The sequence below is a fragment of the Scylla paramamosain genome, unplaced genomic scaffold (genome assembly GCF_035594125.1).
Source record: "Scylla paramamosain isolate STU-SP2022 unplaced genomic scaffold, ASM3559412v1 Contig14, whole genome shotgun sequence".
NCBI classification, from domain to species: domain Eukaryota; kingdom Metazoa; phylum Arthropoda; class Malacostraca; order Decapoda; family Portunidae; genus Scylla; species Scylla paramamosain.
In genome coordinates, this window is record NW_026973679.1 from 658,657 (window position 1) to 685,881 (window position 27,225).

At 40.2% G+C, this 27,225-nt stretch overlaps 1 protein-coding gene and 1 long non-coding RNA gene across 7 annotated transcripts in view; one reads left to right on the plus strand and one right to left on the minus strand.

Annotated features, from left to right (window-relative positions):
• Positions 1 to 8,400: 8,400 nt before the first annotated feature.
• LOC135097191 (mucin-4-like) overlaps positions 8,401 to 27,225 on the minus strand; it is a 36,070-nt gene continuing 17,245 nt past the window's right edge. For 2 of the 6 annotated variants that reach the window (XM_063998966.1, XM_063998968.1), the window contains exons 5-11: positions 24,420 to 24,531; positions 23,525 to 23,647; positions 21,814 to 22,070; positions 21,063 to 21,146; positions 18,044 to 18,249; positions 10,241 to 10,361; positions 8,401 to 8,610 (exon numbers count right to left, since the gene is read on the minus strand). Coding sequence is in view for 1 of the 6 variants with exons in the window: in XM_063998968.1 (XP_063855038.1) it covers positions 21,814 to 22,070; positions 23,525 to 23,647; positions 24,420 to 24,531 (492 nt within the window). In the remaining 5 variants the exon portion in view is untranslated. Of the gene's footprint in view, positions 8,611 to 10,240; positions 10,362 to 18,043; positions 18,250 to 21,062; positions 22,071 to 23,524; positions 23,648 to 24,419; positions 24,532 to 27,225 lie in introns of all 6 variants that reach the window. The other 4 variants (XM_063998963.1, XM_063998967.1, XM_063998965.1 and 1 more) reach the window with 3 other exon arrangements.
• Positions 8,894 to 20,529, plus strand: LOC135097193 (uncharacterized). The gene is made up of 3 exons (XR_010265450.1): positions 8,894 to 9,020; positions 13,638 to 18,754; positions 19,018 to 20,529. It is a non-coding gene; the product is annotated as an uncharacterized LOC135097193 (long non-coding RNA).

The window sequence follows — 27,225 nt, forward strand, 5'->3', positions numbered from 1 at the left end:
GTCGATAATATACATACATGTATCTTCACTTCCCCAAAGATAGATTTTTATTAGACATTTCGTTCTGAAATAAAAACTAAGATTTTTTTCTTCAAACTTTTTCATTTTTTTTTTTTTTTTTGACAAAAAAAAAAAAAAAAAAAACCTAGCACAGTATGACGAGCCTTCTTTGAAAATCTCTTTGGGGAAAAATATCCCGTTGTTTCCTCTTTCCAGCAATACCTTTACATTTCCATTATCTTGTAGGACAACGAGGGAGAAACACTTCATGTATGAAAAACTTAAGTTTTGAGATACGAGCCGTTTTCTTCTGAGAAGTGTGTGTAATTCCATATGTTGGGTTTTTCTGGTAAAATTTTACATGCATTAGGATAATAATTATATAAGCAAAAGGAAACCATCGTTTATGATCATATTGAGGGCTAACTGGCACCTGGTCCCCTCCTGCATGACAGGATATTAGTCACTGGCAGGTGAGTTTATCAGAGGGCGCCACGCTCCTCTTTGTCGCCAGGATCATTAGCAGCTGCCTGGCTGGTAGTCTTCACTTCCTTCTCTTGAATGGGGCTTCTTTTCAGTCCTCTTCTGTACAGGAGTTGTTGTTCTGCTTTCTTGAATGCCTCACCCAGCGAGTGTTCTGTGAGGCACCAACCCACTATGAGTTAGTAAACTTGGATTCAAGTACCCGAAGTTGTGATGTAATACGGTCACAGCGGCAACAGATTTGACTCTTTTGGTCCCAACATACTTAGTTTTGCTGCATTTAGCCCATAGATGAGAATGTTATGGTGGTGGTGGTGGTGAAACAAAGGCAGCGTGTGGTGGCGACCTGTTGCCACAACGCAACTCCTCTTGATTATTATTCTTTTCCGTCATCTTGTTTGGCGCATCTATCCGTGCACGCTTTGCTTTATTATAACGAGGCATGCTTCCAAATACAAATGAAAATGAAGTAGCCTTGGATAGCAGAGCATAAACACATTCTGACCTCTGGCAGAACTGACCGCAGTGGCCAGCCTTCCTTTGAGTCCCTCGTGGCTCATCAGTGGTGTTGCTAACTGAACCTCCACATATATTAAAAAAAAAAAATAAATAAATAAATAAATAAATAAATAAATAAATTTACGAATTTGTAAGCCAGGTGACCGAGCACGTGGCAAGCACGTGGCGCGCGGGACATTTAAAGCCCTTTAATAATGGTAAATAAAGGTGATTTTTTAAAATAAAAGGAATAATGGTATCAACTTGTGGTTTTCACAGAAAACGCCAGACATGTTAAGGGTGACTATGATGTTAATAACTCAATTTTTAACCTCCGGGTCGAAAAACGTAATTTTTTAAGGCGTCTCCTCCCCTTAAGACCTCAGGGAACATACTGCATTAGATTAGTAGCTTCCTTTTGGGTTGACTCTTGCAAGTTTCCATCAGTTTGGTTGGCGGGCAGACTGGGGCATGGAGTGTACCTTCTGATTTAGTGTGGGAATCAGTTTTTTGCTGAATTTCATACACTTTGGTTTGAGGAACAGAAGGTTTCAATGCATTTCTTTTTCAATTTTTTTTCAATTATCTCCAAGTCCGATTTAATCTGATTTAATTGTAGTCATTTGCAGCCATTAGGAATCTAGAAGCCTTATGTTTGTACCACAGTAATTTTTGGAATGAATAAGGTATGTTTTCTTTTCTTTTTTTCACACTGCGATTCCACTTGTCACACGTCGATCATAATCGTTACAGATTCACAGGCGGACTGATGTTGGGTTCAGCTGTGCCTGTGCTTCCCCACTACATCGCCTGGCCTTGCTCTGTTCTCACTAATCGTGCATAGAAGGATCAATTTATCTTCAACAGTTGCTTCCTGGGGGTTGAGATTTGCCATTAATAAATATGCCCATCTTTGTTGTGTCAGACAACACCTTGCTGCGGAGCTCTTCACTCCCTTAATGGTGTCCCCATTAGTCTCTGCTTTCATGAAGATCTTGACAGCAGACAAATTTCACTATGTCACAAGTGCAGTTGCAAACATCACAGGTATTGCTACAGACTTACTGAATCCTATTGTCTGAGAGAGAGAGAGAGAGAGAGAGAGAGAGAGAGAGAGAGCCCAGGTAGCATGCTTGAGTGATGTGCATCCAGAGTGGGAGGTGTGTAATAAAAAGAATGAAAGAGCTGAGCAGTGTTAGGGAAGAAAGCATAAATATGATCAGGATGACACTAGATGAAACTGAAAGAGAGCTGTAATGCTATACTGAAAACAAATACTGGAGAAGAGAAGGCAGGCTGGCAGACGGAAGACACAGAGAGGCAAGGTTGTGAGGGTGGGAGGTGGATGAGGTGCTGAGTGAAGTGAGGGTGTGAGGCAAGCCAGAGACAACCTGCAGTACCTCCATGAGAGGAGAGTCACTGTATCTGACTTTTGTGATCCTGGAGTCTCACGCTGAGTCATAAATTCTTACCTTCCTGACTTTCACGCATTATTTCTTTGAGTTGCGTATGGGTCACGCATTCCTACCATTGGCATCACAAGTAGTAAAAACAAATACATACGTGTTATGTATAGTATACAGTGGGTGTCTGAGTTACAAGCATTCAGAGATACAAGCAGCTTACTTGCAGAATGAAATTGTGCTCAGTGTTGTTCCCTTTGCCAACCGTAAGTTTAAGATTGGCACTATGGACCAAATTAGTTGTTTTATGGCAGCCAAGGTGGCCAGAACACAACAACATCGTCCCCGAGGAAGGAATAATCTATCCAAAAATAAATGTTCTGAGTGTTTCAAGTGATGCAGAACATCATCATCAGAACAACTTTTGAGTACATACAAATGCTCCTTATACTGTTAAAAAAGAAAAGAGGGACCGTGTATGCGTCCAGTAAAGCTTGTGGGAGCAGGAGCATCAGGGTGTGGAGAGAGAGGGCTGAGGGAGTGCAAAGTTCCAGCCTTCACCACAGGTCAGGTAGGAAGAGTAGTCTTGTCAGTTTTGTAAAAGATTCAGTGATTTTTTCGTCTTATTTTCATTATTCAATATAAACTTTGAGATATTTTTCTGATGCACTTCATTGTGTTGTGCCCCTGCTGTGCCTCAGTGCTAATGAGATTTGGGGGTGATAGTATTACTAATTAGTATAGTCTTACATTCTGGGAAAGAAAAAAAATTCTATTTTGCAGGTTTTCATTGCATTTTATTTCTCACCATTGTAAAACAACTCAGATGATTGTTTACAATGAGGCGCTTTAATGGAATTGCACTTAACCTAACATTTCAATGAATGAATCACTGTTTTATCCACTGTACCTTTTCTCCAAACACACATAAGCACAGGAATTATTTGTAAAACATCGTATTTGATGGCTCATAAGACGCATGGGCTCATAAGACGCACCCAGTTTTGCCAGACATTAAAATAAAAAAAGTAAATAAATAAATAAATAAATATTAATAAATAAATAAATAAAAATAAATAAATAAATGAGCGGACTTAAGCTCTGAATATGAAGTGCAGTATTTCACCTGACACTTGAAGACTCTCACATGCATTTTGATCATTATTAGATCCCAATATTTTGCATCTAAAAACTTCAATATTTGCTAATAGCCTACTTACTAATCCTCTTGTGAGGTGTAAACATGTACCTGGCATATGGCGTCGGCAGCGACTGTGAGAGACTACGGGGTTAATAAAGTTTGTTCATAAGAATGTCAAAAGATAGGTGTAATTTTAATTGTATGAAAGTGCGTCTTACCTCAAGGAGTAACGGCATCACAGTATTAAGAACGCAGTGAAGCTTGCCCGTGTCACCGGGTTAGGCGCGTAACCGACCACGTGTTTGTTTTGGTACATGCAATGCGTGTGCATGGTCACTTGGGCAAATCCTTCCTGACTGGCGTCATTCTGTGTGAATTACCGGTAAGTATGACCTAATATATATTGTTACCTTGAAAGGAAGACTTGTTTTGTGGTGTAGTATAAATCATCACTTTGTTTACATATGCGAAGATTTCTGGGGTTTGATTTCAGAGCCTCTGTTGCCATAGTCTTACAACCAACCACTGCCTCAATGCTGAACCTTGGCCTCATAGGACGCAGGCTCATTTCATGACACTTTTTTTTTTTTTAGAGGGGGGAGAAAAGGTGCGTCTTATGAGCCATCAAATACGGTATAAAATGTTGCAAATAACACCTTATATTTTGTCATGTAGTATTTTAAAATAAGTAAGCGCTACATCTGGCAAGACACTTATGACAGACTTCTGATAAATGTATTATGAAAAGTGTTCAAAGTTGTGATACACATCTGTCTTAACTGTGACACATTGCATATCTCAGTGAAGAATATGGGCCCACTCCCTTCTACCTCCGCCAGCAGTACGACAAGATCTGGTGTGGTGTTACATTGTGGAATATGCAATTTTTTTTATGTTACCAAAAAATTATGATGAGTTTTGAGCAAAACGAGTTGCAAGGAACCTTCCAGAACGCACATCCCTTGCAACTCCAACATTTGCTGTACTCATCTCCATGTCCAGTTCTTATACCTCAACATACAAATCTTCATGTGGATAAACTACTTGTTAATCACAACACTAGTAATGCCTCAGGAACCAAGGCAATGGAAAAGAGCTAATGTAGTGCCAATACACAAAGGGAGAAATAAAATGGAAACATTAAATTATGGATCAGTGTTACTAACAAGTATTGGAAGCAAGCTTTGTGAAATAGTAATTAAAAACAGATTGGTGCAGTATTGAGAAGATGAAAAGATTATTACAGAAAAGCAATTTGGATTCAGGAAAGGAAGATCCAGTGTCACAAATCTACTGAGCTTCTACATGAGAGTAATAGATGGAGTGCAAGAGAGGGACGGATGGGTTGATGTGGTATACCTGAATCTCAAAAAAGCATCCGATAAAGCTCCCCACAAAAGTCGTATGTGGAAGCCAGAGAATGGAGGAGGGCTAAAGGGAGCAACATTGAAATGGATGGAGGACTATTTACAAGGGAGGGAAGTGAGAGATGGGTTGATCCGGTACACCAGGATCTCTAAAAAGCATCTGATAAAGTTCCCCTTAAGAGTCTTATGTGGAAGCTAGAGAATGGAGAAGGACTAAAGGGAGCAACATTGAGATGGATGGAGGATTATTTACAAGGGAGGGAAGTGACAACAGTAATTAGAGATGCTAATTCAAGTTAGCAGAAAGTGACAAGTGGGGTACCGCAAGGGTCTTTGTTGGCACCTATTATGTTTCAGATATATGTAGATGATATGACAGGGCATCTATATAGTTATATAAATCTTTTTGCTGATGATGCAAAAATAATGAAAATAAAGAATGAAACTGACAGCAAGGAATTACAAAAGAATATTGGCAAGATACATGCATGGAGCCAAAGATGGAAACTAGAATTTAATGCCAGAAAATGCCACATGATGGAAATAGGAAAAGTAAAAAGAGACCTTCATGGAATTACAAAATGGGAGAAGAAATAATAACAAAAAGTAATGAGGAAAAAGATTTTTGAGTAATGATTCAGGACACACTATCACCTGAAAGGCACATAATCAGAATATTTAGCTCTATATACATCTTGTTGGTAGACATTAGGGTGGTGTTTAACTATTTAGATAAAGAAATTATGAAGCAAGTTATAATAAGCATGATACATCCTAAATTGAACATGCAGCAGTAGTTTGAGCTCCATGTAGAAAAAAGACATACGGAGACTGGAAAGAATACAGAGGATAGCGACAGAGATGGTACCAGAATTAAAAGACTTAAGCTATGAAGAAAGACTTGAAGAGATGGGATTACCAACACTACAAGGGAGAAGAGAAAGAGGAGACCTGATAACAATGTACAAATTAGTAATAGTAAACAATACAGAAAGAACAGACAGAAATGACTTGGTACCACAGATGGAGCAGGGAGAGAGACAGACAAGGAGGCATGGGAAGAAAATAAAGGAGTGTATGTTCAAGCAACGTCAAGAAATACAGCTTCCCATATAGAACTATTGAAATCTGGAATGATTTGAAGGAAAAAGTAGTTGTGGTTAACAGTGTTTAAAGACAAACCAGATAAATATGGTTATGGAGAAAGGACAAAATGAGCTTTGGCTCGTGCCCTGTACAATACGGCTAGGTTAATACACACACACTGATGTACACTGTGGACTACATGCAAGAATTAAATGTAAGATACAAAGTACACTTCCTGTTGTAAATAGGGTACAATCGTGCCACTCTATAAAAACAAGGGAGACATCCAGGACGTTAGTAATTACAGGGGCATCACCTTACTTAGCTGCATGGGGAAGCTCTTCACCTCCATACTTAATGAAAGACTTATGATTATTCAAACACCTTATCTATCATTAATGAAACACAAGCGGGCTTTAGACATGGATATTCCACTCTGGATCATATATTTTTGTTGAAATGTGTAATTGATTATTTAACTGGAAAAAGAGAAAGCTATTTTGTTTATTTGTTGATCACAAGAAATCCTTTGATATGGTATGGCGTGAAGGTTTATGGTGTAAGCTTGTGAAGGAAAAGGTGCAAGGGAAAATTTTAAATGTAATAAAAAATATGTATGATAATATCAGATCATGTGTCATGCTTAACCAGGAGATTTCAGACACCTTTGTTTGCAATGTAGGGTTAAGACAGGGGGAAAATTTATCACCAGTGCTTTTTGCTTTTTATTTGAATGATATTGAAAGTAAATTAATTGAATATAATTGCAGTTATGTAAATTTTGGTGATGATTTCTTAAACATGTACCTTAAACTATTTGTTATTATGTATGCAGATGATACAGTTATTTTGTGTGACAGTGAGGATGGAATGAAGCAGGCACTGGTTGCTCTGAATTTATATTGTAATGAATGGAAATTGAAGCTAAATTGTAACAAAACAAAAGTAGGGAAGAGAAAATTTATCTATGAATTTGAATTTGGTGGTAAAAACAATGAAGTAGTGACAGAGTATAAGTATATTGGAGTGTTATTAAATTATAATTGGAGGTTTCACAAAGGTGAGCTGGAGCTAAAAGAGACAGCCACAGGAGCAATGTACTCATTAATAAATAAGTAAGTGTAGGAAGTTTGACTTGCCAGTGGATATACAACTCGAATTATTTACTGCCACGGTGTTACCTATATTGACTTATGCATCTGAAATTTGGGGTTACCATATTGCTAGGGAGTTAGAGTATATGTACATGAAATTTCTAAAACAGGTTTTGGGTGTTCATAAGAATACTTGTAATGACATGGTGTATGGTGAACTGGGTGTATTTCCACTTGATATTTATATAAAGAAAAAAATGATAGGTTATTGGTCTAGGCTAATTTCAGGTAAAAATACTAAATTGTGTTATGTAATGTACCAATGTCTATTGCAGCTGGATAGGTTAGGGCTTTATACTTCTCCATGGTTAGCTTGTATAAAGAATATTTGTAATGACTGTGGAATGTTTGGTATGTGGTTGTTGCAAGATGTTCCTAATTCAAGATGGGTGAAGAAAGCTGTGGAACAGAGATTGAAAGATCAGTGGCTTGTAACTTGGCATCATAATTTTGAAACAAAATCATTAAGTAGTAATTATAGGGTGTTTAAGACAGATTTTGGCAGAGAACAATATTTAGAAAAGTTAACAAAGGGTGACAGATTATTAGTGACTAAATTTAAAACTTGTAATAATGGACTTCCTGTAAATGTTGGTAGGTATCAAGGTATCAGTAGAGAAGATAGGGTATATAACAAGTGTAATGCTGAGGTAGTAGGAGAAGAATTTCATGTTCTTTTAGAATGTACGGATGTGGAAATTGTTAGGTTACATAATATGTATATAGCAAATTATTACATAAATAGATCAACACAATTCAAATATGTTTTGTTCATGCAAAGTACAAGTTCAGGTGTGATGAAGAAATTATCTTTGTTTTTGAGGATGGTGCTACACATGTTTAGGTAAATAGTGTGCAAAACAGCCCAATAGTTTTTCTAATTTCTTAAGGAGCAATCTGCACTTGTAACATGGTGTACAGTATGTTATTAGCATCATTGCAATCGTAGTATAAGTATTGATGTATCCTTTAAGTGCTATAATGTTAGGTATTGGGATTTAGGTACTGGGGTTTTCAATAACTTTTTTAATGAGAATAGTTATTATTATTATTATTATTATTATTATTATTACTTCATAAGTTAACATAACATACTCAGATAAATTCATTTGGAAGATCTTGTTCTTTCATATGAAGTTTTTTTTACTTCCTAAAGATTTTACATACCCATTTTTCTATATTCCCATCACATGTCTTTCAGTAATTTAAGGTTTTGACAAAGGAACATTTGTTAAGGAGAGTTATAAGGTCAAATATAAAGATGATCATGTCTTCACTTGAGTTTTATTGCATTTCATTCCCTCAAAGGGTTTTAAATTTGTCAATCATCAATGTCAATCCTTTACAGGGATGTCTGGTGTTGCATTGTTAGAATCTGGAAGTGTGGATCCTCACTCCTTGATCAAGCAGCAGCAGTGGCAGCAGTCATTGCTGCCCAGAGGAGGAAGCATCAGGATGCATCTAAGAGTGCTCATTGGCTGCTGGAGGCGATATGTCACTGATTCAATGTAACACACAAGGCAGCCAATCACAGGAAGGTTTTGTGTTATCACCAAGAATGCCATGAGACATTGTTTACAAACTGTTATGTGCCCACAGCCACCAATCATAGTATTCCAGTCATGGCCAGCAAACCTCCTAAGAAAATAAGACCTTGGTTCACTGACACCGAGACCTTAGCCTTGGTGGAGGAGGTGTAAAATCAGGCTGCAGTGATTCTGGAAAGGCTGGACAATAGAATCACCACAAAAAAGAACAAGACTTGGGAGGAGGTGGCTGCTCGTGTGAACGCAGTCAGCCGAGTGGGTAGCTCTGAGGAAGTTTAAGGACCTACGGAGCCACGTGAAGAGCAAGGCTGCTGCAGAACATCATCATGCTACAGGCACTAGTGAGTTCATCAGCTTTGCCTATCACACTCTTGTTAGCATAGTTGCGAACCTAGCATGGTGTGGTTGACACATCAGGGGCCTAGAGAGCTATAGGGATGGAATTGCTGTGATATAACCAAACAGGTGTGAGTGCTCCTGCCAGTGAGTGAAGTTATGGCTTATGGTTCCAGGCCACACAGTAGGGAATTCTTTCACTCTTTCACCAGTCTCAACATGGCTTTTCTTACTTTTCTCATCAGATAGAGATTGTCATTGAGTAATTTAAACCCATATTTACCCACTGCAAATTATTTATAATGCTGATGGCAATTTTTAAACATCTATTTTTGGGAGGCAAGTTAGTTTAGGTTTGTTTGGTTAGGTTATGTTATTTCGTTCTGTTAGATTACATAGGTTAGTTTGGTTAACTTGGTTGGATTAGGTGGTGGTGTATGACAGCTGGCTGGTGGCCACAGTGAGTGGCTGCTTATTTGTGAGGGCCAATCTACCTTTTTCTTGTACATATCAGTCTGTTTTGTATTAACTGCTTTTGTTTACTGCAAATAATTAGTTTCTGAGGGGATGGTGGGTCAGGGAGTAAAAAGTAGTGGCTCATGATTTCCATAAAAACAAGAACCATATTGATTCAAAACAGGCAAAAAAATACGAGAAATAAATAGTTTCATCCACATTAGAAAACTGGAGAGAGTAAAAATTTGCCCATTAGCAGCATATTTGCTTATTATTTTATCTTGACCAAACTGTAAACTGCATATGGAATTTAGTTAACTAATGTTTTGGACACTGCTTTAAGTAATATGACCAAATTCCCTAAATGACTTTGTTGCATAATGGGAGATAAAAATTGTTTCTTTCTGCTCACCCTTTGGGACCCAAACTTCTAGAAAAAAATATTATTTTAAATATGTTCTACACTGTTGAGGTTAAATAAATGTTCTACATTGTTGAGGGAGAATTAGGTTAGGGTAGGTTGTTAGGTTGGTCAGGTAGGTTGGACTGATGGTAGCAATGCTTAAAACCCCTCCAAAGTTTGCTGTTGTGTACATGTTGTAATTTAAGGTTGATGCTGTGTAAAATTTACCCAGATAGTTGATAACCATAACCAAGAACCTGCTAAGCACTGGATTATAGATAGCAGTGTGTACAGTAAGTACCTGTGGCAGTCAGGTCTGAGATGGTGACCACTGCAGTGATTAAAATCTTCAAGATGAGTACTTACGCATTCAAGTATTGCAACAGGTGGACTTAGCTCCATGCAGGTGAAGGACCTCCAGAGGACACCACCTACACTGTTGTCCTACGGATGCTGTCACTAACAGCATTTGCAGAACTGCCAGTCCCTGACAGGGAGGGAGACACATTATGTAAGAAAAGAACAAAAAAAAAAATTACATTTTGGAAATTATTACCATTTTTAACTTAAAGTACAGTAGTGTAAATATCACAACCAAATATGGTAAAGCATCAGCTTTCATGGGGCCAGCAGGGCAACAGAACAACCACTCAGATTCCTGAGTTTAGATATCTGCACACACAAATATTAACCCAGCATAACTATGTAACAGACATAAACATGAAGAAATTGACTGCTTATATATATATATATATATATATATATATATATATATATATATATATATATATATATATATATATATATATATATATATATATATATATATATATATATTATTTTTATTTATTTATTTATTTTTTTTCTTCATTAACTTCTGTAACATTTGTGGTCCTAGATCTAATTTTCAATCAGTAGAATACCACCTCTCCTCTACTAAACCTCATCATCTTTTCCTCACTGAGGCAACTGACAGTAACCCAATTTCTGTTCCCTCCTACTTTCTGTCTCCATATTCAGTCCAAAGCTGAATGTTGTGTCTATGTGCGCAACGACTTATCCTGCTCTCATGCCCATGCTCTTGAATCTTCTGAGTTTTCCACCATCTGGCTACAGAGTCACTCTCTAAATTTATCTGTACTGTATACCTCTCACCTAATTCCTCTGACTATAAGAAATTTTTTGACTACTTAGCTTCCAAAGTGGAGCACATTCTGTCTCTCTTCCCTTTTGCAGAGATCTCCATTCTTGGAGACTTCAATGTTCACCACCAGCTTTGACTTTCCTCTCCCTTCACTGACCATCCTGGTGAACTAGCCTTCAACTTTGCTATCCTCCACAACCTAGAGCAATTGGTACAACACCCTACTTGTGTTCCTTACCATCTTGGAGATATGCCTAACATTCTTGACCTTTTCCTAACCTCTAATCTTTCTGCTTATGCTGTCACCCTCTCTTCTCCGTTGGAGTCCTCCAATCACAATCTCATATCTGTATCTTGTTCTATTGCTCCAGTCTCTCCTCAGGATACCCATAAGTGTAGGTGCCTCTGGCATTTTGTCTCGGCTAGTTGGGGGGACCTAAGGAGGTATTTTGTTGATTTTCCTTGGAATGACCACTGCTTCCTTGTCAGAGACCTGTGTCTGTGTGCTGATTGCATAACAGAGGTGATAGTGTCTGGTATGGAGGCGTACGTTCCTCACTGTTTTTCTTGACCTAAACCTTCCAAACCTTGGTTTAACACAGCTTGTTCTTGTGCAATACATGATAGAGAGGTGGCCCACAAAAATTACTCGAGCCTTCCATCACCAAAATTTTGTGTGCTTTATATTTCTGCTAAAAACCATGCCAAGTGTATTCTCTGACTAGCCAAAAACTTCTTCATTGATAGAAAGTGTCAGTCTTTCAAGATCTAACTCCCCTCGTGACTTCTCGCATCTAGTCAAAGATATCTCTAATAACTTTTCTTCTTTTTTACCTCCTTTATTTCAGCCAGATGGCACTACTATCACATCCATCTCTAAAGCTGAACTCTTCACCTTTGTTAAAAGCACTACTGTAGGCCTTGTTCCTTCCTCTCTTCCACCCTCTGACTACTTCATGCCTTCACTGGCATAACCCTCAGAAGGCTTATGGACCTTATACGAGTCCCTCCTATTGTTCTCTGAAACTGCACCTCTGTGCTTGCTCTTGTTTAGTCAAACTCTTTCAACTCTGTCTGTCAACATCTACCTTCCTTCTTGTTGGAAGTTTGCCTACATTCCTAAAAAGTTCCTAAAAAGGGTGACCATTCTAATCCCTCAAACTACTGTCCTATTGCTTTAATTTCCTGCCTATCTAAAGTTTTTGAATCTATCCTCAACAGGAAGATTCTTAAACATTTATCACTTCACAACCTTCTATCTGATCACCAGTATGGGTTCTGTCAAGGCTGCTATACTGGTGATACTTTGGCTTTCCTTACTGAGTCTTGGTCATCCTCTTTTAGAGATTTTGGTGAAACTTTTGTTGTTGCCTTGGACATATCGAAAGCTTTTGATAGAGTTTGGCACAAAGCTTTGATTTCCAAACTACCCTCCTATGGCTTCTATTCTTCTCTCTGTAACTTCATCTCAAGTTTCCTTTCTGACCATTCTATTGCTGCTGTGGTAGATGGTCACTGTTCTTCTAAATCTATTAGTAATGGTGTTCCTCATGGTTCTGTCCTGTCACCCACTCTCTTCCTATTATTCATCTATAATCTTCTAAACCAAACTTCTTGTCCTATCCACTCCTAAGCTGATGATACCACCCTGCACTTTTCCATGTCTCTAGACATCCAACCCTTCAGTTCACACAGGGAAGCCACAGAGCGCCTGACTTCTAATATCTCCAAAATTTCTGATTGGGGCAGAACAAACTTGGTATTGTTCAGTACCTCAAAAACTTAATTCCTCCATCTATCAATTTAAAACAACCTTCCAGACAACTATCCCCTCTTCTTCAGTGACACTCAACTGTCCCTCTCTTCTACACTGAACATCCTGTCTTTTAGTTACAATCTAAACTGAAAACTTCACATCTCATCTCTAGCTAAAACAGCTATGAAGTTAGGTGTTCTGAGACATCACTAGTTTTCTCACCCTTCCAGCTGCTAACTCTGTACTGGGGCCTTATCCATCCATGTATGGAGTATGCTTCACATGACTAGGGTGGTTCCACTCATACTGCTCTTCTAGACAGGGTGGAATCAAAAGCTTTTCATCTCATCAACTCCTCTCCTCTAACTGACTGTCTTCAGCCTCTTTTCTCATTGCCACAGTGTTACATCTCTAGCTGTCTTCTACCACTATTTTCATGCTAACTGCTTTTCTGATCTTGCCAACTGCATGCCTTCCCCTCCCACAGCCTCACTGCACAAAACTTTCTTCTTTCTCTCTCTCCTATTCTGTCCATCTCTCTAATGCAGGAGTTAACCAGTATTCTCAATCATTCATCACTTTCTTTGGTAAAATCTGGAACTCCCTGCCTGCTTCTGTATTTCCACCTTCCTGTGACTTGAATTCCTTCAAGAGGGAGGTTTTAACATGTTTGTGCTTCAATTTTTTGACTACTACTTCGGACCTTGTTCAGGGATTGGCATCTCAGTTTGTTTGTTTTTGTTTTTTTGGCATCTCTGTTTGTTTTTTTTTTGTTGTTTTTTATCATTTTTTTTTCCATGGTGTCCCTCCTACATAAAAAAAAAAAAAGCCCTCCCTGTATTTCTTTTTTTCCCTCTTTCCAGGAGAGTCTGGCCCTCTGTGAGGACCACAGCCATCCACCCACCAGCAGTGGTGTTACAGTCATCCAGCCCTCATCTGCTGGTGTTGCTGGGGCCTCTGGATTCATTGTTGCTGTGGGTGCAGCATGTGAAGTTTTAGCAGTGGGCATTAGTTTCTGAACTCATGCATCTTACAGATGACATCACCCATTGGTGAATAACTGTTGCCACTCATTCATGTTAACATGTATTCAGTTTTGTTCTCCTGTACATACCTATGAACATTGTATGTACATTTAGCATATGAGCTATTTGTGCAGTACATTATTATTGGACAATTTGTTTAACCCTCATTTGTATGCTGTTACTTCAGCTGCCCAGCAAAACTGCAGCAGAAGGCTACTTTGGCTTATTTTTTTTAGGAATACATCTCTCAGGTATTTAAAATACTGATTCCAAAAGTGTGTCTTGACACCACCTTGGGTATAGTGGAAAGGTCCAAGGAGCAAATGAGGAAAAAGGACACAGCAGGATAGCAAGACATGTAACTTGACACACCGTCAATCATCACCGTCTGCTATGTGTAGTGCTACTTCATTTCAAATACTAAAAGATGAAGCAAAACCTGCCATTTAGTGCTGCTAATTAACAGCTTCTATAAATATTTCCTGTGTTTTTATGTATTGGAGGAAGAGACACTGAATAGTGGGTAAAATAGTAATTCAGTCTTTGAGACGTGTGAAATGTGGTAAACATGATCCCGTAGGAGTGCCTCAATGTAATTCAGTCTTTGAGATGTGTGAAATGTGGCAAACATGATCCCGTAGGAGTGCCTCAATGTAATTCAGTCTTTGAGACGTGTGAAATGTGGCAAACATGATCCCGTAGCAGTGCCTCAATGTAAACAGTTTTCAAGTGGTTTGGTGGCAAAGCTGGCTCTCTCAACAATCCCCAAGGCCATCACTGCTGCACACCTGTATCTTCCCAGCAGAAAGATATCTAAGTGTTATGGTCACCTTCATTTCAGAGGTAAGTGGGTTGTTCCTTTCTGTGTCACTCTACAAGGATTCTCTTACTAGATCGGTGACAGAGAGAATACCTGCATGATCTACATGGTATCTTTTGATGAGTTCTGTGTCATAAATTCATACAATATATCCTATCTGGGTAAATAATTCCTAAGCTGGGGTGGTTGTGGGTGGCCATCTTGGTAGCAGGAGCATCTGTCTTAAGCTGCTAAGACAGGGTGGACTCAGTCTTACCATCCCATGTGGATTTAAGACAAGAATGCTCCATTCTGTCCTAGCTATGACTTATTTCATAACTAAGACTTGCTAGGACTGCTTCATAACTCCTAGAATAGAATACAAGAAGAGGTGTAAGGCAAGGACTGTACACATGACTTTTTTTTTTAAGGCTCACTGGCCAAGGGAAACAAGAGGAAAAAAGATCCCACTGAGGGGTCAGTCCTGAAAGAGATGTCAAGAGAATCATTGAAATTTGAAGGATAGGTGTCTTAAAACCTCCTGCTTGAGAGAGTTGAAGTCACAGAAAGGAGGAAATACAGAAGCAAGCAGTAAGTTCTAGAGTTTACCAGAAAAGCGAATGAATGATTGAGAATACTGGTTAACTCTTGCATTAGAGAGATGGACAGAATAGGGATGAAAGAAAGAAGAAAGTCTTGTGCTGCAAGGTTGCAGGAGGAGGGGCAAGAGGAGGGCAGGCATGCAGTTTGCAAGATTAGAAGAGCAGTTAGCATGAAAACAGCAGTAAAAGATAGCAAGAGATGCAACATTGTGGTGATGAAAAAGAGGCTGAAGACAGTCAGTAAGAGAAAAATTGATAACACAAAAAACTTTTGATTCCACCCTGTCTAAAATAGTGGTATGAGTGGAACCCCCCCCCCCCCAGTAATGTGAAGCATACTACATACATAGACGGATAAAGGCCCAGTACAGAGTTAGCAGCTGGGGGTGAGAAAAACTGGCAGAGATGTCTCAGAATGGCTAGATTCATAGAAGCTGTCCTAGCTAGAGATGAGATGTGAAGTTTCCAGTTTAGATTATAAGTAAAGGACAGACCGAGGATGTTCAGTGTAGAAGGGGGGGACAGTTGAGTGTCACTGAAGAAGAGGAGATAGTTGTCTGGAAGGTTGTGTTGAGTTGACAGTTGGAGGAATTAAGTTTCTGAGGCATTGAACAATACCAAGTTTGCTCTGCCCCAATCAGAAAAATTTTTGAAAAATCAGAAGTCAGATAGTCTCTAGCTTCCCAGTGTGAAGTGTTTACTTCCTGAAGGGTTGGATGTCTATGAAAAGATGTCCAAAAGTGCAGGGTGGTATCATCAGCTTAGGAGTGGAGAGGACAAGAAGTTTGATTTAGATCATTGATGGATAATAGGAAAAGAGTGGGTGACAGGACAGAACCCTGAGGAACACCTCTGTTAATAGATTTAGAACAACAGTGACCCTCTACCACAGGAGCAATAGAACAGTCAGAAAAGAAACTTGGGATGAAGTTACAGAGGATAGAAGCTGTAGGAAGGTAGTTTGGAAATCAAAGCTTTGTGCCAGACTTGATCAAAAGCTTTTGATATGTCTAAGGCAACAGCAAAAGTTTCACCAAAATTCTTTAAAGAGTATGACCAAGATTCAGTAAGGAAAGGGAGAAGATCACCAGCAGAGCAGCCTTGATGGAACCCATACTGGTGATCAGATAGAAGGTTGTGAAGTGATAGATGTTTAAGAATCTTCCTGTTGAGGATAGATTAAAAAACTTTAGATAGGCAGGAAATTAGAGCAATAGAATGGTAATTTGCAGGATTAGAATGGTCACTCTTTTTAGGGAACAGGCTGAATGTAGGTAAACTTCCAGCAAGAAGAAAAGGTAGATGTTGACAGACAGAGCTGAAAGACTTTGACTAGGCAAGGTGCAAACATGGAGGTACAGTTTTGAAGAACAAAAGTAAGGACCCCATCAGGTCCATAAGCCTACCGAGGGTTTAGGCCAGTGAGGGCATGGAAAATATCACTGCGAAGGATTTTAATAAGTAGCATGAAGTAATCAGAAGGTTGAAGAGAGGGAGGAACAAGGCCTGAATCATCCAAGGTAGAGTTTTTAGCAAAGATTTGAGCAAATGGTCAGCTTTAGAAATAGATGAGATGGCAGTGATGCCATCAGGTTGAAATGAAGGAGGGAAAGATGAAGAAACAAAGTTATTAGAGAAGTTTTTTGGCTAGATGCAAGAAGTCATGAAGGGAGTTAGATCTTTAAAGATTTTTATTTTTGAAGAACAGAGTTGGTATGGTTCAGGGCAGAAATATAAAGTGCATGAGATTCTGGTGATGGAAGGCTCAAGTACCTTTTGTGAGCCACCTCTCTATCATGTATAGCACAAGAACAAGCTGTGTTAAACCAAGGTTTGGAAGGTTTAGGTCAAGAAAAAGAGTGAGGAATGTTCGCCTCCATGCCAGACACTATCACCTCTGTTATGTGCTCAGCACACAGGGATGGTAATAGCTCCTCAGCTCCCTCTGATTAGCAGAGGCAAAATGCCAGAGCCACTTTCACTTAGGGGGATCCTGAGGAGGGAGTGGAGTGACAGAACAAGATACAGATATGAGATTGTGATCAGAGGAGCCCAATGGAGAAAATAAGGTGACAGCATAAGGATTAGAGGTCAAGAATGTTGGGCGTATCTCCAAGATGGTCAGGAATACAAGTAGGGTGTTGCACCGACTGCTCTTGGTCATGGAGGATATCAAAGTTAATTAAAGGCCAGTTTGCCAGGATGGTCAGTGAAGGGAGAGGAAAGCCAAAGCTGGTGGTGAACACTGAAGACTCCGAGAATGCAGGTCTCTGCAAAAGGGAAGAGAGTCAGAAAGTGCTCTACTTTGGAAGTTAACCAACCAACAACACAATGGGACAAAACTCCAGCCTCAGCAGCATCTTGCACCACCACAACACAACACTCACTGAGAATCAATTATTACTTGTATGAGGCAAGTGTGGACACAACAACAGCAACTTGTGTAAGCAAGCTTGACAAGAACACCATAGTGCACCTCCCTGCATGAAGATGAGGGGTGTATGCACGGCTGGAAGCCTCAACCTTCATCACCCAGTAGCTGCCACCTCCCTGTGAAGCACCAACAGCCTGATGCAGAACTCAGGACACCAGTTCACACACTCAGCCACAAATCAAAGCAATAAGCCAACTGTGGCTCTGTATTCTCAAACACTTTGGTGTTGTATCTTAATAACACTTAACTGGATGAAGTAGAAGTTATTGGATTTTCATGATTCTAATGATACTTTAAAAAAGGATTTTCCACTAGTAAGAAAAATATCCAGGGGGAACCTGACTAATCATTTCTGTAAACCTTGGAGATTGTTGCAGTGAAAGCCCACAGTGTTTAAGAGTAGTGTTACCAAGCAGGGAAGCCTCAAGTCCAAGCAACAATCAGGTCCTGAAGAATACAGCCTCAGTGTTGTGGTCAGCAGTGGCAGAGGAGTGAGGGTGGAGAGGGGAGGCTTCTACCACTACTGGAAGTGTCAAAGAGCTGTCTTGCTGGCATCCTGAACAATCTTCTCCAGCTCCAGGTCAGCCATCAGCTGCTCCAGAGGCTCCACTCCTGCTGTAGTGGGGAAGCAATAATGTAGGTTACCTGGCAGGGGACTATCATGTGACACTGCTTCACTAAGTCTGTAATAATAGTTTTGCCAGCTGAGGAAACAAGAACATGGTAACATGGCCACTGATTGACGCTGTCACTCGCTGGTCTGTGCATTGCCTGTCTTGTTTTGAAAAGTGTAGCTAAACTTACATATTTCTGCTGAAGCCCTTACTTGACTATAATGTTTCTGAATATACAACTTACAATAATCATGTATTCTACATTATCTAATAGTTTTTGGTAGAAATAAAGCAACTTTTGCTGGGGATTCTAACCTGAACAGCATTGAATGCTTAAATCTAATGTACCTCCTGCCAAGTCAATGGAGTGTAAAATATTTATGTATTTTAATCCTTTTTTTGCATATGGTGGTGGGAGAGCTCCACTGCTCCTGTGGGGGGATGCATGCCATCACACTGCAGCAGCATTTCAGCCAGCCTGTCCTGGCCACACAATGACTACACAGGTCAGTAAACAGGCCAGACGGTGGTGGCTTCAATAAGTGTTTGGGAATAATACAGTTATCATTTTGTCAAGTTTTAACCTTGCCACAGTCAGTGTGCTTGGGTGGTGCAGAGCAACAGTTTCTTAGTGGCTGCAGCATAAGTGACACGTTCCATAGCGATATTGTATGGGAGTGTCATATTGCACATTTAGTAAACATAGGAGATAAGCTGTAATCACCAAGTGTTTCCACATCCCTGCCACTACTTAGTGAACTACCCACAGCAAACCCATGACCACAGAGAGAGGGGTGACACAGTAGCAGCACTGAGTGGTGACAAGACCCATACTCATCAGTCTGATATCACACACTGTGCCAAGGGCAGTACATAACAGGCTGAGTGACACACTACGTGGCACTGCCTGTACTGCTAGGTGACAGCTGGTCTGGGTGACGGTGCAACACAGGGACCAGCGCCAGTCCACTTCCCACTGCATTATGAGTATTATTGTTATTTTTCATGTTTTAGAATTCATATATGATCTTTATGCAAATGGAGAGAAGAAGAGAGAAAAAACTACTTAACACAGGCAAAATCACAAGGGTAGGAGTTGCAATCAAAACAATACAGGAATACAAATGGCAAGTGCCAAAATAATGTTTGGTGCTTCATGACAGAATTGTAAAACTTTGCTCAGTGGCAGCCTGGTGACTGTTGAGAGCAGTGTCATGCATCCAGCAACTCACTCAAAGTTGAGGTCATCCACCAGAACCACTGACCAACACTCATCTCTCAATTAAAGATAAAGCATTTTGAAAAGCATCATCTCATTTCTTTCCAATAATTTAAACAGATGTGCACTGGTATGGATTACATTATCTTTGCAATGGATGGCAGAAAAGAATTAACTGAAGGGCACACTGGAGTACTGTGACTTTACACAAGACAGACTGCAGTGGAGGGAACAGCAAGGATTACAGGTGTTAGGAGATGTGTGCAGAAGTGGCTGACAAAGTGTTGGGGAGGGGACACTAACACAAGAAGAGGCCAGAGTGAGGGCACAAGGCATCAGGATGCATACTAAATGTTATGAAACATTGAGAGGATGCCCATCCTCAAATAACAGCAGGAGGACTGTGAGAACAAAACACCCACACACACGTGTCTACCAGAGTGGCCCACCGCTGCCTACACAACATCCCTCCCTCACTTTCACAGATGCCATTCTCCCAAAAAAATCCCTCACTACCTGTACACATCAAAAGCTTTGGTACACCTGCCAAGAAATAACTACAATGGGTATGACAAGCTGGCAACAAGTGTCTTGGACCACTGTGTCTGTGTCCTGTAGTCATGGCAAACATGTGTGCCATGGACAAGGAATGATTCCTTTAGTTAATTATGGTGTAGGAAATTCAGTGTTTTCAACTAGAAATAAAAAAAAAAAATCAAAACAATCATTTAGAGTTTTTGCATGACTTGTTCCTTGGGCCATTTGAAATGTGCATTGTCACACACACCAAAAAATCACAACTGCCTGCTGGACTCATAAGAGCACTGGCCACCCCATTCCCCTGATCTTTAACCGATCACTGAGAGGCACAGGCAGAGGAGGGCAGCCTGGACACCACAAAACTGCAGACAGGTATCAGGGAGGAATGAAATGATTCAAAGCCACAGACACTCATGGAACTTGCTGATCTGTCTCCTTCATGTCTTGGGAAAGGTGCAAGAAGGAAGAAGCCAGTCCATTCCTAGTTTCTCTGTAAGTAATATAATGGTTTTGTTCTCTTCATCTGAATTGTTTTCATTCACCTGTGGTCTTGCAGTTAACAATATCTTGCAATTACTGTCCACCAATCAGGGAGTGAGAGCATCAGTCACCACTAGTGTTACCATGTTTGTGGCTATCATGCTGTGAATTTGAAGCATGCATGAACATACAGTAAGAAGAGAAGACCAGGACCTGATTGAAAGAGCTTGAAAAAAGACAGTCAAGGGAAGAAGATGGAGGGAAAGACAGTGAAATGGAGGTATGGAAACGTGGCAGAGCTACAAAGGATGGGAGGCACTGAGGAAGATGCAAGGGACAGAAACTTGTACATGGTGCCAACCCCTAACTGTAAGGAAATGGCCAAAAAAGAAGGTCTTGCAGCTGACAATATTTTGTACATACTGTAGACCAACCAGTGTGTGAGAGCATCTATCAATTTCTTAATACTATTTGTGAATTTGAACCACACATGAACATACAGTATATCCCACCTGTACATGCATCCCAATATCCATCCATCCATCCACACTGTACAGGCTGTCCCATACACTAACCTTGCTTGATGGAGGGGTGGTCGCACTCCTCCTCAGAAAACTCCAGTGTATGGTGTCGCCTGGCTGCTCTCTCCATATTCAGCACTGGGGAAGGCATCACACGGCTCACTACAAACACTTCGCCTTCACACCAGCATCAGTAGGGCACATCACATAATTTCTGCTAAGCTTAATTAATTCGGTGATGTTTCATGTAGAGATTGGAAAGAATACAAAGAACAACCACTAAGATAGTGCCAGAACTGGATGACTTGACACATGATGATAAAGATGAAAAGAAACTTGGACAGAAGAGAGCTTCCTAAATAACACACATCTTTCCACAAAGGAGTAGAGACATATGGAATGGAGAAATGTGTGAAAACCCCTGCAGCTTTAGGGTTAGTCAACCAACCTGAGGAACCAGACAGAAATGCCCTTTTGTTATGGACAAGAGATGAACCTCAATATTAGAGAGAGAGAGAGAGAGAGAGAGAGAGAGAGAGAGAGAGAGAGAGAGAGAGAGAGAGAGAGAGAGAGAGAGAGAGAGAGAGAGAATGTCCAAATAATGCAAACATATCTTTCCATGTAAATATATAAAGATATAGAATGGATTACAGGAGGAAGCAGTGAAAGGCAAAAGTGTACATCAATGAATAAAAAGGCTGGAAAGATACAAACACAGAAGCAGATTACAAACTTAGTGGCCATGGAACTTTTACTAATGAACAATTTGGCGAGTCTGTCTGTCAGTGACCTCACTATCACTAACTCATACACCTGTTGCTGTCAGTGGAGGACAGTGGAGGGGTGGGGGAAGGTACTGCTTCTTCACAGGGTGAGCATAGCTATAATCCGGGTCGCCGTGGGAGGGACGGTGACCCTGCCTGGCCTGCAGTTCCTGTCCCCGTGACCTGCGGTGGGATGACGCACTTCTGGCCTCGTCCAAACTTTCCTCGTGACTAGTAGTTGACTCTGTAATGGAGTGACTGCCACCCACCATGTCAGCCACAGTCTGGTAGTCCCTGTCTGGTGGGCAGGGTGGTGGTTAGTCAGCTTGGGGTGCAAACATATGGGTAAATAAGGGAACATATGTATGGATGGATGGATTTCTTTTAACCCTTTCACTGTGATAACCTTACCTAACCTAACCTATAATTGAATAATGCTAATTCATATGGTTTATCTTTGTTTATTAACCCCAACCTTAAATGTAAAAGCTGAAACAACAAAAATGCAGAAAAAAAAGAGGAAACAAATTTCCTTAATATTTATGTAAGCACAGCAACGGGTCGTGCCGAGGTGAAAAGATCACGTAAATTCAATGAACCCTTTCCCTGCTGTCTGTCAAATCTTTCCTCAGTCACTCAGCACTCTGGCATGTCTGTTGCTGATCTACCCCAAACACTACACTACACGACACCAAAAATTGCAAAATCTATTCTTTTTCATGCTCTTCTTTTTTGCACATGATTATAAAGATTTCATACATACTTCTTAGTGCTGCAAATTGTTGCTTAATGCAGTGAAAGGGCTTAATTTATTATATTTTAAGTCACATTAAACTAATTAATGTAAAACAACTTATGCAAACCAAGAGCCACCAGTGCCAATGCCAGTTTATTGGTCCTGATGACTAACCTTGTCTTTTTCTTCCATCATTACTCATTAAGACTTTATTCCCTTATAAGAACATAAGAGCACAAAAACAACAAAAGCTGCAAGAAGCCATCAGCCCTACATAGGGCAGTCAGTCCCTGAACATGCCTACCTATTTTGATCAATCACCCTGGTTCATAAATTTGTGTAATCTTTTGAAACTCACTATTTACTTGGCATTAACAACCTCATTATCATTCAATTACCACTCAATTTGAAAACAATCTTAATCCTCATGGTTTTTAAATCTAGCCATATTCCTGCTGCTTTGTCTCTCCTGTCCATCCCATATACATGCCAGCCTAACACCTGCCTCAAACAATGGTACACTCAGACCAGGCTAAGAAGTGAACTGTCTCTTCCCCTTGTACTTTTCTCAATCTCCAAGTGTTAACTCCACACTAACTGGCACAAAACAGTAAGTGCTTTAGTCTATCTACTTTTCAATCTTAGGCACCTAATATAACAGTGTTTTATCTCCTTAGTTTAGGAGGAGTTCACAAGTGCACTATTGGTTTTGTAAGCTTGTCAGGAGCAAGTATTTTCACTTTATTTTCCAAGTATATGACCTGATGTGCTATGCCTAAGTTCCTGGGGTGTAGCAGAGTGGTCTACGAGATGACTGCTAACCACCAGGAGGTGACAGAACTAAGAGTATGAATGATGCGTGTATGAGAGTGTAGTGCTTTGCCTGGGCCACCCTATGAGGGATTGCCTGTCTGGTATATAGAGGGAGACAGGTACATTTTGCAGGTCTCCATTTGTGTTGGAGATAATCCCTGCACTGTTCTGAAATATTTGAGCTTCCCCTGACCATGACTGACCTGGCTTGAAGAGGGCAGGGACTCGCAGGGCTCGGTTGTTGCCCAGGGTAGCACAGAAAGACACCAGGTCAGGCTCAGCAGGTGTGTCAGATTCAGTGGTGACCTCACTACTTGTCACCACACCTGCAGGGAGAAAGGAGCAGATGTATGGTGGTGATGGCTGTCTGTCCTCTATATAGTGAAAAGTGGCACAGTATAAAAAGATGGGTTACAATTTATGAACGAGTGAATTGACTAATTGCTTTCAAGGCACCACAGTAAGGGTCATATGTCATCAAACATTAAAATATTAAGAAAATATTTGAAGATAATTGTTGAATGTTCAGAAATATTTATACATCAAAACTTCTGCACTGCATTGAACTGTAATCTGTAATTTTGTTCCTTTTCAATGCATTTCTCAAGATTCATGATTTTCCTTTTTTATAATTCTTAGGTGTAAATTTTGCAGTCATAAATCACAAGAAATCACATGAAATGACAAATAATTTTACATTATCTCTCTCTCTCTCTCTCTCTCTCTCTCTCTCTCTCTCTCTCTCTCTCTCTCTCTCTCTCTCTCTCTCTCTCTCTCTCTCTCTCTCTCTCTCTCTTACTGTTCCCTAAGGGGTCCTCCTCCCACACTCCCAGCATCACCTTTAGTCAATGAATAAACATGAGTGCACTTTTGCTTAACACTCCATCACAGCACTCCATTACCATGCCATCACTCCCTGCCACAGCATCACCCCTCCCCCCCCACCCTGGCAACACCACCCAGCCACACCACCTACCACCTCAACACTGTTTTGCACCAGCCACATCTTAGCTAATCTCTTACATCACCTATAAGCCTTAAGCCTCCACACTCGTCACACCACCACTCTCAGCTGCACCTCCCAGCCACGCCACCTACTACATTTGTTCCTGCGGCTAGACTTGGGTGTCGTTGGCCCTCCGTTGGTGTGGCTGTGGGTATGGTAGGCGCACACTGACAGATGAGCCGCTTGCCTCCTTGCTGGCTGCATCTGAGGATAGTACAGGTGTGGTAAGGCTTTGACTTAGACCAGGTGTGTTAATTAGGTACCCTCTATTGCAGTGGTTTCCAACCTTTTCGAATTCTCGTCCCCCTTCGTTAAATGACAAGTTCCCTGCGCACCCTCCACTCTGGTTTAAATACTGCTATTTACTGTCATAGTCGGCACAAATCAGTGATAAAAAAAAATTATACAATACATAATTATGTATGACTGAATGTATAGGCTTACCTTTACTAGTGTGATGGTTGCGCTTGCTTCTCTGAGCAGAGTTTCTCAAATCTCGGAGAATGTGATGAAATTGAGACCCGTAATTCCTTTTCTATTACTAAGCAAGAACGGTATTTTGTTTTGAGGACAGCAACTGAACTAAATCCTGATTCACACAAGTATGATGTCACAAAACGTAATAAAATGCCAATGGCCTTAGTTGACAAGGAAGGGTACTCATCTTTAACTTGCAACCAAAATTTTTCCAAAGGTCCTGCATCAAACACAAGTTTCAGCGAACCGTCACATGACAAATCAATAAGTTGCTCCTGGTCAGCTGTAGACAGTGTGCTTGTAGAGTTATCACCAAATGGGTTTCTTATCCATTCGTAATCACTTGTGTGATTACGAATTTTACTTTAAAGTAAAATGAGCACTTCCCCAGGAGAGTGCTCAGCAAACAATTCATTTCCACCTAGTACGCTAGTATGTTTGAGAAACTCTTGCAAATTTGGTAACATGTCAAAACTGTTATTTTCTACATTCCTTTTCCATAACTCAATTTTCTTCATAAATGCACGTATTTTGTCACTCTGTGCGAAAATATTCATGTGGAGCCCCTGCATAGACTGATTCAGTTGGTTAAGTTTCTCAAAGATATCAACCATGTAAGCAAGTTTTTTAATGAAATAATAATCTGTGAAAGTCTCCATCTTTGGTTTTATTTTCACAAATGAATGTAGCAATTTCATTTCTAAGTTCATACACTCTATGGAGTACTTTCCACGGGATAGCCAGCGTGATTCACAGTAATACAGTAGAGCAGTGTGTTCAGCACCAAAATCTTTACATAACTGTGCAGTCTTCCTTTCAATGGACTGTTCTTTATGTAATTTACAACCCTGACAACATCTTTGAGCAAATTACCTAACTCTTCATTCATACTGCCTGATGCAAGTGCCTGTCTATGAAGCATGCAGTGCGTCCATGAAGTGTGTGGAGCCTTTTCCCTCACCAAAGCTTTCAGTCCAGCATGTCGTCCTGCCATTGACTGGGCTCCATCAGTGCACAGTCCAACACAATTTTCCCAGCTTATTCCATGTTCATTGAAAAAATTGTCAATCATGTTGAACACTTTTACAGCTGTGGCTCTACCAACAATAGGTTTACAAAACAACAGATCTTCCTTAATTTCATTGGCAGATATATAGCACACATAAGTTATTAAATGAGCATCTTTCACTACATCAGTAGCCTCATCTATTTGCAACCCAAAATGCAAATATTTAAGTACATCTGCAAGAGGAATGCTGCGTAACTTGTTGGCACTTTGTTCATCGAGCATTATTTCCACCATGTCAATAGCAGCAGGTAATACCCAGGTTTCTGCTATGTTGTGAGCTTTTTTGCATCTTGCACTTATGTAGGAAACTTTATAAGAAGCAAGCAAAGCACTTGCAGCTGTGGTAGATGTCTTCGTGAAAGCCCGCCTCTGTTTATTAAATTCATCAAGTCTCCTTTTAAAAAATTCCAGAGATTTGCCAACATGTTCAGGATGCTGTGTTTCAAGGTGGTGCTTCAATTTGCTTGGTTTCATGCTGTCCATGGCCAAAATATTTAAACACAACACACATTGAAGTCTCTCCGTTCCACTAACAACCGTAGATGTAAATCCAAGCGAGAGATAGCTGTCGTCATACTTTCTGGTTTTCGTATGCCTGCTACTTTCATCACATTTACTGGAGTGAGGTTCACTTTCAGTTTCTTTCCTTTTGCCTTTAATCAAATACTTTTCCATATTTCAAAATTTTAGTGAAATAAACAAACGCACACGCTCAAAACTATTCCTTAGCTTTGTAATTTTGCAATTAACAGTTATATTTACGAGGCACTTGTTACGTCCAGGACGGTCACAGAGCTACCGTCTTACCACCGCACCCTCATACTACTGTGGCGGTGTGGCCACACAGCCAACTCCCAAAGCTGGAGTACTGACATGTCCGAGACGTGAACCGAATGGGAACCATACAAACGATGCGTTGTTTCTGGTAATCATTACAATATTTATATTTACAGCACGTTTCTCTCTCTATCTTTTATAGTTGTTTAATTCCTTAGTTACTTAGTAGCATTTGAAATAATTTATAATTGTATTTAGACAATAACATTTCATAATTCATATCTGAAATGTTTTCTCAATACTTAACCAATTATGTATTCCATCAAAATCAATAATGTTGATATATAATCATCTACTAAGTAATTTTTCCACTTTATGAAGTGCTTACGCCCCCCCTGGCAGCCCTTCGTGCCCCCTTAGGGGGGTGCGCCCCACAGGTTGGAAACCACTACTCTATTGGATCAGGTGTGTTAATTAGGTACCCTCTATTGGACCTGGTGTGTCAATTAGGTACCCTCTATTGGACCCAGTGTGTTAATTAGGTACCCTCTATTGGACCCAGTGTGTTAATTAGG